Source organism: Dipodomys merriami, unplaced genomic scaffold (genome assembly GCF_024711535.1).
Source record: "Dipodomys merriami isolate MVZ:Mamm:240054 unplaced genomic scaffold, mDipMer1.0.p SCAF_38, whole genome shotgun sequence".
Taxonomy (NCBI): Eukaryota; Metazoa; Chordata; class Mammalia; order Rodentia; family Heteromyidae; genus Dipodomys; species Dipodomys merriami.
The window spans coordinates 9,767,174-9,779,833 of NW_027205381.1; the positions used below are offsets into that span (position 1 = coordinate 9,767,174).

The following is a 12,660-nucleotide window of genomic DNA, read 5'->3' on the forward strand; positions in this document are numbered from 1 at the left end:
GAAGATCAGGAGGTTATTGGAATTAAAATAAGTACTCTATTTTTTTTCTATATGATGCAGTGAAAAGCATGTTTCATTTTGACACATGTAGCTAGCTGTCCATTTCCAGCAGAGCTCTGGCTTACTTGGGTGTTTTGGCTGGGTTTACTCCATGGAAAGTCAATGAGACTGCCTTAGTCCTACCACTGTTGACCTCTGTTTTGTGGTTATCCATGTCACACATACTTTGTCTCCTCTGTCCACCCAACAGTCTCTATTTTCCATAATGCCACACTCCTAACAGCTGTGTGGCACAGCTGAGAACACATGTTATGGTCGCCATTTGTCTAAGGAGTCTCATCTTTGCATGTTTCCTCAACACAGACTACAGAGGTGACCAGTCCCCAAGAAATGTGAGAGTGAATCTTAGCTATGCTCTATCCTGAAGGAAAGTGCTGTGTACAGACAGCATTGTCTTCTTGAAGGGCATGTATTTCAAAAGTACAAAATTAGACCCTGATCATCCCATCCATTCTGCACCTGAGCATTCTCCAAGCTTTCCTGGTGGGCACTGGCAGAGGAACGGTCTCCTGCTGGCTTCGTATCCTACACACTGCATATCTCCCGGACATGGCTTCTCCACACAAGGATCGTTGGACCCTGGGCATACTCCTCCTGTCAGAAAGGGGGAGTACAAATGATCAGTACATAAAATGTTTCCCCCCACATTTCAGGGAATACACGAATGTTTCATGAGCTGGTTCTGAGCTGAAACAAAATGGCTGTCCACTAGCAGGGGCACCCCGTTGGGCTTCACCCTGTATGCAAGCTCACCACACATATCTCGATCTGCTGTAATTTCACTGCCCACACAAACCATGTTAGGTGCAAAAAGAAAACAGCTCTGCTTTTCAGCTAAAATATGCACACGTTACTCTTAGACCAATTATAGCTGAAGAAAGATTACCATGTCAAGTTTCTACTATTTGCTGGGATACAGGCCCCACATCTTGGTGGTCTTTTCCCTGTATCCCTTGAGTTTGGATTTGGACCATCATGTCTGCCCTGAAAATCTCAAGGGGGAGAGTGTAGAAGATGTTATCTGCTGATCCTGAGAGGGGGAAATAAAAAAAAAGGCAGCCCTAAAGACAAGTGTGACTAATTTTAAATGGTACAAGCACAACACATTGCTTCCTAATCCCGCTTGCTACGTGCTATTTTATTGGTTAGCTACAAGTATGTCTGATCAGCTCTCAAAAATAGAATTATGTTGGGCAATGGAAGGTTTCATTTTTAACTGTCTGATGATCACAACCCAGTAAGATGAAAGGTTAATCTCACAGAAGGGGAATCCTGGGAAGCAGATGAAGTGATTAAGGCAGAATTCAGGCCCCACGTGAGTTGTGATGGAGGCAGACAGAGGTCCACTGAAGGAAGGGCTCTTTTCAAAGATCCTGGGTGTTTTGAGTGTAATTAGGATCCATTCAGTATGGCCAGGGTTTACATGGTAAAAGGACTCTACAAAGAAAGACTCCAATTAAAAATAGCTCACAATTGAAATAATTATTTCCTACATGGAATGGCATCAGCTCCAGAGTCTGTCCCTTTCCTGAGAAGCCACAACTCACTGGACTCGAGTGCCTGTCTCCTTCCCTGGACAGGGCTGCTGGCCCATTAGCACATTCCCTGACACCAGGGCTCTTCTCATTTAGTAAGCAAATCATCCCATAACACCATCAATTTTTTGTCTGGGCGAAACAGAAACGTAATACTAACTACATACAAACATTTTCAGAACTCTAATTCTCAAAAGGAGCAATATAAGAAGCACAAGCAAACTCAGAATTCATAAATCCTATTTTCCACTGGTTTCAAGTTCTGTTGTAAAAGGTACTTTTGGCACGGATCCAGCTTTCAAAGTCGTTAGAAGATGAAGGCATTTCTCAAACTGAAAATTTAAAGTGATCTTCACAAATGGTTTTAGAAGATCCAAGCTCCCTGAAATACATTTTTTCCCCATTTTCTTTCCTCCAGATCTTTATTCCTGTCACATCTTCATCAATATTCATGGAACTTAAAACAGCTGTCTGACCACCTCATAATCCACTTTAAGAAGCTCTGAGAGCCAGTTTTTAAAATAACTTAAAGCATATTCATTCAACAAAAAAGTAGTTTCTTGAAATCATGCATTCAACAAAAATGAAAAATATTAATTCAATAAAGTAATTGGTTAAATCCAATGAGGAGAAAGACCTGCATATGTGACAAGAAATGGTACAAACATACAAACACACGAATACCACATATGAATAACAGCCCACTTTCACAGAGCCAAGTGAGTACTAGGGAAGTCCAGAAAAGAACACTTCTTTGTCTTGAGAGTACATCATATATCTTCCTAAGGAAGAAAAGGTTTTTATTCAGGCTTATAGGATGAGAATGTTTGAGTAAGAAGACTGGGTCAACCAGAGCTTTTCACCTGACCACCCAAACCTCTGACATTTGGATTCAAGCACACACCACTTATACCAGCAACTGGATTCAGCTCTTCTTCTTCTTTTCCATATATAATTAATGCACATCAACCCGTGTAATTAAGTCACAGTCATTAATGAATAGTTTATGCTAGATTCAACTCCCCCTGTAAAAATGCAACTCTGTGATATGTTAAAAAATTAATATAACTAGCATGACAAGTACATTCTAAAATTAACAATATCAATAGAAGTATTAGAACTGTACACTTAAATATTATCTTATTAGCCAATGACTTTTGTTCTTTTGTTGTTGTTGTTTTTAATAGACTTTTTAGGAGTAAGAGGACAGGTGCTTTTTCTCTGTTTGTTTGTTTTACAGGGAATTGTATTTTGATGCTTTAAAACCCTTCGGGGCTTCCCCTGAGTTGTAGCCTGGGCTGTGCTCAGCCAGACTTATGGAGGCAGTTGCCTCTGTTGCTGCTCTAGCCCCAGCTCTCTCTCTCTAGGGCTCCAGGAAGTACAAAGGCAGTTCAGGCTTCAAAAGTAGGATAGCTTCAACATTCTCTGAGCTGAGGGCAGGTGTGTTCAAGACCACAAACTGAAGTAAAAACTTGCCAAGTTATTGAAAAATGAGTTTCACAAAAGCCAAATATTCTCCATACTCAACATTGCAATCATTGCAATCTTTTCCTCTCTATAAACTATCATATGAAATTAGATATCTTTGAAATACATGTTATCATAGGGACTTGGCAACACTGAAAATTGTCATAGATCCCTAAGGATCTCAGGTGGGCCCAGAAGATAATTTTGGGGTGAGCCTTTTTCCAGTCAAATTCTGTATGGATGCTAATTAGTTAATTAGAGTTTAGAACCCACCTATTTATATCATCGCTTGTCAGGGATACCTGTATACACATATTATTGCTAAGAGCCTTAAAAACCCTCCCTCTAGTGTCAGAAGGTACCCTGTCAGCCCCTGAGTACCAGTTAAGAGCTGACACTGTTAACTCCTGTTGGCTTCTGGGAGGAAGTTTATCTTATTAACTGTCATGAAGTAATCTGGGTTTAATGAACTTGTGCTGTGTTCAGTGACAGCTTGGGGAGAGGAGGCTCATGGACCTGCAGGCTCCACACTCTTCTAAGCATACATCAGTTTGTTCCAGAGAATGTACAAAAGGAGATGTGCTACTTTATCAATCCAAACAACACCATTTACTGTATGCCAGGGCAGAACAAGACCTTTTTAATACCGGTGAAAACTAAAGACAAGCAGACTAAACTCTATTCCCCATTCCCAGGCCCCTAAGGGAAGGTGGTATAGTATAGGAAAGAGTACTAACTTAAGACCCATTGTAATAATGAGATATACAAGACACTATGTTGAAAAAGAACTTTACAACTTTGCGGGGAGGGAGGGAGGAGTTGAGAAGGTTGGGAGGAAAGGGAGTGTAGGGGAAAAACAAAGGAGGGAGTAACAATGCTCCATGGGAAATGTACTCATTATCTTACTCATGTAACTGCAACCCCTCTGTATAGTATCTTTACAATCAAAAATATTATAAAAGAGATAAACTAAAGATCTGGAATATGGCCCTCGCTCATTATTTGATTTGTGCACTGTAGCCTTGAACATATTTCTTGGCTCTTCTGAGTCTTGGCTTTTTTGTTTGTTTGTTTAGGAAAATAAGAATGATGATTCTTCATCATGAATATTAATGGATCATGAATATCATGAATATCATATCAGGTGTTGATGAAAGCCATTTGTAAAGAAAAAAACTCGAATGAGATATTAAAGTTGTAACCACTAACTTGGCTTGGCAGCACAGCAAAGATCTGACTGCATGTGTAACTCGTTCATTGTCCTCTTAGAATCAGATTTGTAATGTGTACGGTGATTTGTGGAGACATAAAATTAGGCTTGGAGCCTTTTACCCATCAGCATGGCAGGGCATGCGTGACTGAGTATCTGCACCACCATAGCCTTTACCCATAGCCTCTGCACCAGGAGGAATATGCACAGATTTATCTGAAACAAGGTTTTCTATCTTCTGAAGGTTTGTTTGGGGAGGAAATTTAGATCTTTTTTTATAACACTGACAATAGATGACCCATTTGAGGAGAAGCTTCAGCATTTGGGGGTGTGCAAAGAGAAGGGTAGTCCTGTTGAAGTTTTAGAAGGGTCTCACTAGCATATTTATGATTCTCTTCATCTCCACAGCATCCTCACAATCCCCTAGATCATGTCTATGCCATTGGCCCAATACATCAGCATCTAGCAATGATTATTATGCTGCCACTTGGAGCAGACTCAACTTCTTGATTTATGTCACAGCCTCATTACATTGAAGAATCCAATAACTAACTGTACACATCCCACACCCAGGACTCGTGCTTTGTCAGTATGCCCTGCACTGGTTAATGCCACATAAGTCAAGGAGCTGCCTTCTTAATTCATAGCCTGTAAGAAGTTTTAAATACATTCACCCAAACTCTCAGCTCTGCAGTGCTCTACTGTGGTTCTCCCAGAAGCAAAGACTCTCCCAGAACACTGTTAACCTGACCTGGCCAGTTTTTATATATGATTTCACTAAAGGCTGAGTGCAGTTTCATTCCAGACCTCTTGGCTTGGGGTCCACTGAATATTCACATTGCGAAGCAGTGCCAGCCCTCTCCCACCTGGCACTTTGGGATTCACATGGCTGGAGATGAGAGATCTGCAGAGACACATCCCTGGTGAAGGGAAAATAAAACCTTCTGGACTGTGGATAGAACTCTCTCAGCATTCAAGGACAACACTGAAGGGGACTCAGAACCATAGTGAAAGCCAGGCATTGGGGGTTTATGTCTATCATCCTAACTACTCAGGAGGCTGAGATCTGAGAATCATGGGTTGAAGCCAGCAGGAAAGATTCTGATTTCCAATTAACTACCAAAAATTTGGAAGTGGAGATGTGGCTCAAGTGGTAGATGAAAAGCTATGCCAGAGCTGATGCCCTGAGTTCAAGCCCAATGCTGGCACATACATGTACACAAAAACAAAAAACAAAAATCACACAAAAAACAAATCCCATCATGATGGATACTATTAGCATTCTTCTCAGGTAATGAACAGTAGTAAACCCCAGCCCAAGAGCAGGCCTGATTTCAGAATTTTTTTCTCCTTTTAAAAAACTCATCAAGGCCCATTTTGAAATCTCATACTGCCTCCAAGGAGTATTAACAGTTTCACTTATTCTCTCTTTAGAAGTGCATTATGATGGCCTCTTTCCCTGATTCCTTCCAAAACAGTTCTGATTCTTTCTCATCCAGACCTACTCAAGCTCTTTCATCTGCTGGAGGCCATGATACTCTTCCATATACTAGGGGGAGGAGACCCACACCAGTCTCCTTGCCTATGAATTTACCCAGAGCCTGCTGTAACATGGAACTTGACTAAAGGTTGAGTGAATGAACAAATCTAATGATACTCAAACTTCTTTATTACTTTCTTTGCTCAAAATGTATCCCCCCACTAGACAAAGACCCATTGCTACAAGTGTATTGTTTGCAATGCCTTTCCTGGACTACTCCTAGTAGAACTGATGACTCCCTGCTTTATTCCTCCTCTGTGTTCTCATGAAGCCACCTATATGTCTTCATAACACATAAGGTAAGGTGCAAAGGAAACTCTGGTAGTTGGCTAGGAAAAGGATTCAAGGCCTCATAACAACTATCATCAGCTCTCTGGAGAGCAGGGCGTGGAGAAGTCAGGTTCCTTGTGACTGTAAAGGATGCTGTTGTGTGATGTTATAAGAAGATAAATTTTAATGCAGTGATATATAAGGCAGAAGATTTTTTTTATCAGTGCTGTCATGTGAGACCTGGAATTAATGCTTGATCCTTAGTCAAATTTCTGGGCCAGAAATACAGTAAACAGGATGTCAGCAATGGATGGGAAACTAAGCTGGATGATTTTCAACTTCCCTCCAAATCTGTGCAGAGTTAGTAAGGCACAATGAGAAATACTTTGAGGAAAGTGGTCAGGTGAGAGCTCTCTTGGCTCACACAAGTAATCTTAGCTGCTTGGAAGGCTGAAAACAGGAAGACTGAGGTTTGAGGACTGGCTTGGGAAAAAGTTGTTAAGAAGCTTTCTGATAGCTGGGGTACAGTGGTGCAAAACTGGAAAACTGGGGTTCCGCCATAGTGTGCACCTGCGATCCCAGCAATGACAGAAAGCCTAAAGCAGGTGGATTGCAGCTCAGGTGCAAGCTCTCATGGATATGAGACCCTGTGACACAGAAGTTTGCATCTCTTGAGTTCTGTTCAAATGGAATGCTGTGATGCTGGTGGTGGATGGAATTTAACGAGCTTAGTTGGCACTAAATTCCAAGTCTGCTTTAATTTTGTTAGCACAACTCAGCATTTTGGTTCAAGTTGCTAATGATGATAATTGGACTAAAAATCTTCATGAGAAGATGAGCTGGAAGTTGAGAAGAGAATAAATGACTGGAGATCAGCTCTGTTTCAACATTACTACACAGCCCTGAATGGATAACTACCTCAATTCCATGTTAAGTATCCCACCAAGAGGTGGGAAACCCGTTTGATGAATCTGTCTGCCTCCTAGGATAAACAGATGAGCAATCAATACCAGTTATATGAGTTTGGGGGAGAGAAGTAAAAACTGAGGAGATGCCTAAAAGTACTAACAGCTAACCCTAACAATTCTTTATTGTACTTATTTTAAAAGGAAACTTTGGAAAAGATGAGGAATACTATTATTACAGCTAAGAGCTTGCCACCTGAATTCGAGTGATATTCTTTCTTCTTTACCTTGCAGTGAGATTTCTGAGGTGCTGACACATTTTTAAAGGAGGACGCCTTGTAATCAGATGCAGATATTAGTCACTGTGACAAAATACCTGAGCAAATCAATTTCAAGAAGGAAAGATTTTGCTGGGTGCCTGTGGCTTACACCTGTTTTCCTAGCTACTCAAGAAGCAAAAGTTCAGAGGATCATTGTTGGAAGGCAGACTGGGAAGAACCTTGAGACTCCTCTCTCTAATTAGCCACCAAAAAGCTAGAAGTAGGTCTGTGCCTCATGCCAGGCATGAGTGAAGCCAAAGGTGCTGAGTTCAGGTGCCAGTACTGGCACAAATGGAAAATTTTTATTTTGGCTCTCAAATATCTCAAGCCATGTTCATCTGCATCCATGACTCCGGGTAAGACACAACATCGTGGGAGAAGGGCATTGTAAAGCAGAGTTGCTTATTTTATAGCAGCCAGGAAGCAGAGACAGAGAGAAGGAAGGTCCAGGGACAAGATTCACCCTGGAAGGTGTGCTCCTTGTTTCTCCAATTAGGCTGCAACTCTTAACAGCCCATTCAGCTATGACTTTATTAAGAATGAAAAATCCACTGATTAAACTAGAACTCTTGTGATCCAATTACCCCTCAAAGGCCATGAGCTGACAATCAAGTTTCAACACATGAGGCTGAAGGAAACAGTTGTAGATTCAAATCATAGCATCAGACAATAAAATAGGGACCAAGAAAATCAGCATAGATTCTGTATACTAACTCAACATGCCTCTCTACCAGTGCTAGGACCTTGGGTAAGATGTCCACCTACCATGGTGAACATTAGTATATCACCTGCTGAAGATGCTTTTGGCTGGATGACATTTTGAACTCCTTTTACTACCAAATTCTAGATCTTATGTTATAGTTTAATTAGAAGAAGGACTTGAAGGTGAGAAGAAGCTAAGAGCTGGAACTAACCATTCATAGACCTGTCATTGAAGAAATCTTTCTTTTCAAACTCAGAAGTCTCCCTAGTCTCTCTAGGGGGTGCACCACAAAAAAGTTCTGGTATTTTAGGTTTACTAGGAATAAAAAACTTTATGGATACTACAGAAATTGTGGGAAGGGCTATCACCATGGAAATATTATATTTGAAACGTTCATGTCTCATATAAACTGATCAGAAAGCCCTTTCACATTCAGCTCTTTTAAATTTAAATTGCTCTTTTAAATCCATATTTAAAATAAATACATGAGCAGGTGCCAGTGGCTCATGCCTGTAATCCTAGCTACTTGGAAGCTGTGATCTGAGGATCACAGTTCAAAGCCAGCTGTGCAGAAAAGTCTGTGAGACTCTTATCTTCAATTAAATACCAAACAAACGCAGAAGTGGATCTGTGGCTCAAACCTTGATAAAAAAAAAGCACAGGAACAATGCCTTGTCCCTGAGTTCAAGTTCTATATTGGCACAAAAATAAAAGAAAAAATATGAATTTGCATCCATGCAGAGATGCAGCAAATAAATACTCTGTGTACAAATTCCAGAGGCTTCTTTCAGGCTGCAGAAGAAACTATGCTTTCTATTCTCCATCACTTATTGTGCCAGTGCTATAGTAAGTAGGTGCTGGCAAGCTTGCTTTGCCATAGCCAACAAATAGGGCAGAAAGTGCATGATTATCACTCCAAATCTTTAGTGTCTAGTACACTGCCTTCTTAATAGATTTTTCTTCCACTCTGACTGTGGGTACAAAGATTAATTAGCCAGTACAGTTTCTCAGATGTCTTTCCTGTCCTGAACCCCCCTTTGAACCCTGCTGTTAATCACTGCAGAAAGGCCTAGCAGAGCTTGGATACATAAATCAGTTTGCCTGCAAAGAGCGTCTAGGCAAGATCTGGACAGCTGGCATACATAAATTCTGCATGCTGCTGACATCTGCCAGAGCTCAATCTCACCTGGCATGTATGCTCTGAGTTACTTCATAGCTAATTTACATATTCCCCAAGTCCAGCCAGCACTGACTCTGTGATAACAGTGCAAATGGAAGTCACTGGACACCTACCTCAAGGCAAATGCCCCAGTCTTCTGGGTTGCCAGGAGGGTCTTTCAAAATCTCCAAGAGGGATCTGTGTTCCCTAGGTCATCCTTTCTTCAAACTGCAACCAGGAAATTCCTGCCAGGATGTTGCCTGCTAGCTACCTATAGGGATACAAATGACTCTCCCTGGCCACACCCCTGTGGACCAAGTTCCCACTGGATAGAAAAACTCTGGGTTCAATTTTTCTCAGAAGAGTGCAATGAATTTATAGGTCTATAGATCAGAGAAGAAAAGAGGAAGAACAAGCAATTCTTCTCACTGAACCTGGGCATGCGACTCTGTACAGCTCTGGCCTTTGACTAGCAAAGGTCAAGATTCAATGATTACAGTTACATCAACAAATACAAACCATTCCATCTCTGCAGTTCTGAGCACCGAATCCATTCCTTAACTGCTTCCAAACATCTGGCCCTCATTTTTCACTGGAGCCAACTGAGCTGCCCTTACTGTCTGCAACAGCTCCCTAACTCATTTCCCTGCCCCTGGCCTGGCTCTGCTCATCCATTCCCCTAGGAAGGCCATGGAAAAAGACAGAGATAATCCCATCAGTTTTTCACTTCAAACCAGCCAATATCTCCCTGTGCCTTGGTATAATTTCTATATTCTTCATCTTGGTTCTTGGCCCTGCTGTGATCACTGGTCTGCTCTCCAGTCTTATTTGGCATCACTACCATCTCCTTCTAGCAAATGGGAAGCTCTTTCAATGTCCTCAGTGTACACCCGCCCCCACCCCAGCCTCCATTCTTAAGTCTCTGTTATGCTTCATGCAAGCTGCCTTTTCCCTGCACACTCTCCTACTCCTCCCTGAAGTCCTACCTGACTTTTTTTCTCAAGGTATAGGACACTCCAGGTAGAAGGTTCATCTCCTAACACCCTCCTGTGGGATTCTGCACTTCCAACACCGCTTGTCACAGAGACTTGCTTATCTATTTGTGCTGCACACAAAGCCAAAGCTCCCTGGGAGTGAGAATTGGCTTGTCTTGTCTCTCCTATAACCCCAGTGTGCATCATAGTTATTGGGCACATAATGCGTGGACAGTAGTTTACTGAGTGACTAGATGTATGTATACAAGAGATGGTATACAGCCTAGGCCTAAAGTCTCAGGAGATAGGAGGAAATGCTAACATACCATTACAGGTACAACGCACGTTCCTATAGAAGCGTGGACACACAAAGCTGATGCGAGCCGTGCTGTAGGTCATGAGTGCATGGGAATCCAGGGATAGGCCTTGCTCACAGTGCTGCTCCTGGCAGTCTAGGCCAGAGCAGTTCTTCTCCAGGATTGCGGAGATGCGCATCACATTCTCCAGGTGCCGCCTGGCATTGGACAGCTTCTGGATCAGGTAGGCTGGTTTGTAGAACTCGCCGTTGTGCATCTCCACGGCAAAGAGCATATCCAGTTGGTTGGTGCCTGCCACTGGCTGGATGCTGATAATGTGCAGGTTGTCCTGCTTCTGGGTGAGGACTGCATTCCGCAGGGTGCGCCTGAACCCATGCATGTGCAGCCCCACGAAGTCCTCAGGGGACACATTCTCAAAGCGGATGGTGACGGTGTTCTGTAGCATATCATGCCCCAGCTGCTCCACGTGTACAATCACGTCGATGGGGACCTGGAAGCGGCCGTCGCTCACAGACACATTCAGGACATACTTGCCACTGTCCAGCCCACCCAGGGCGATGATTTTCCCATCATGGCTGTTCACTTTGAACAAGCTCTTCTGCTCTGACTTCAGGGAAAATGTGAGCACATCATACACATCTTGATCTGTGGCGTGGATCTTCCCAATGACTCCACCAGGGAAGTCGTCCTCCATTGTGACTATGAAAATCTCCAGGGGGATGGCAGTGGGCTTGTGGGTGCTTTCCTCAATGACCCGCACTCGAACATAGGAGTGAGAAACTTGCTGTGGTTTACCTGAGTCTTTTGCCTAGGGTAACCAAGAGGAAGAGATGCAAGAAATTAAGAAAACAGCCACTATCATGAAAAAGAAACCAAAGAAGATAGATGTACTTTTCAGTAGGTTGCCTCTTTGTCTATCCTATGTCACTATTCTGAAAAATGCTGAGGCTGTACACTTAAATAAGAGGCGTGATTTATCATCTTCAGTCTCCATGTATACACTCTGTTATAGACAATAAAATGTGTCAACATAATCAAGCCAGGGGGAGTGAATGGGGAAGAAGGCTGGGGATGCTACAACATACAACATGCTCACAACAGGCTGGCCTGCTTTTATTTTGGCCAGAAACCACAGGCAAGCCTGATAAAACAGCATTCTGACTTGGAGACGGAATCTGTTCTCTGCTGGTTTCTTTCCTGTTGATTGGACCAGATGGCACTTTTCTGAGCATTTAAGAGGCAACATCATTTCAATGGGATTATAACACCATGAGATTTAGAATGAAAACTGGCACACCAAAGGGGAAAACAGAGAGCTTATAAAAGCTTCTACTTTTTCCCTTCTTTATGTAGGGTCTGATGGAACACTCTAACAATGGACCTTTAGTGAGCACCTGTCACTCGCAACATGGAAGCAGTTAGTGGTGAGGAGCTTCAGAAGGGCAGATTTCTACAGATGGATCCATGGAACAATTGTTTAAAGAGCTAGAGCTCTATTGACCTACAGGTCAGGTAGGATTAGGGGATGTGCATCCTTACTTGGAGAAAGCAATGTAAGAGCAAGTGTCTGGTATCAGACAGGACAGAACTGGAATCTTAGCTCTGACATTCACTCCATAGCTAGCATTGAAGAAGTTACTTCACTTCTCTGAGCTTCTATTTTTTTTATCCTTAATATGAGCAAAATAGTAGTTTCTGTCTCACAGGGTTCTTGTGGGAATTAAAAGAGCGATTGTAATGTGCTCAACCCAAGTATAACCAATAGAAATACTTAGCTTGTTACAGTTCAGAGGACTGTTGCTGTTTTTATCAATACCATCACCACACACTTTACTTAAATGGAAACTGAGACCTCCTGGGGAAGTTATGTTTGGTACAGGAGATTGAACTTGAAGTCAAGCCATGGAGAACCTCAGAGGACAATTTGGACCACACAGATTAACTAGTGTTTGCCACCATAATATTAGGGGTCACAAATCATGAAGCTGCTGGGTCAAAGTGACAGTGGACCTGTGATCAGAGAAAGACTGGAGGGTGACATGTGCCTACATACCACAATATCCCAAATAATGGAAGTCTGGAGCCAGAATCCAACTAGCAGGCCCTAAGTTTTCAAGCTCTAAAGAAGCACTGACTTTTTTTTTTTAAATTTCAGGGTGGGTATCAACAATTTTTGGTTAAGGGCTAGAGAAAATTTTGG

The 12,660-nt window shown here is 42.3% G+C and overlaps 1 protein-coding gene across 6 annotated transcripts in view; it reads right to left on the reverse strand.

The window, feature by feature from the left end:
* Fat3 (FAT atypical cadherin 3) overlaps positions 1-12,660 on the reverse strand; it is a 694,044-nt gene that overhangs the window by 38,931 nt on the left and 642,453 nt on the right. For all 6 annotated transcript variants that reach the window (XM_069989544.1, XM_069989542.1, XM_069989543.1 and 3 more), the window contains 2 exons: positions 10,470-11,268; positions 520-654 (listed from right to left, as the gene is read on the reverse strand). In XM_069989544.1, the coding sequence (XP_069845645.1) occupies positions 520-654; positions 10,470-11,268 (934 nt within the window). The remainder of the gene's footprint in view (positions 1-519; positions 655-10,469; positions 11,269-12,660) is intronic.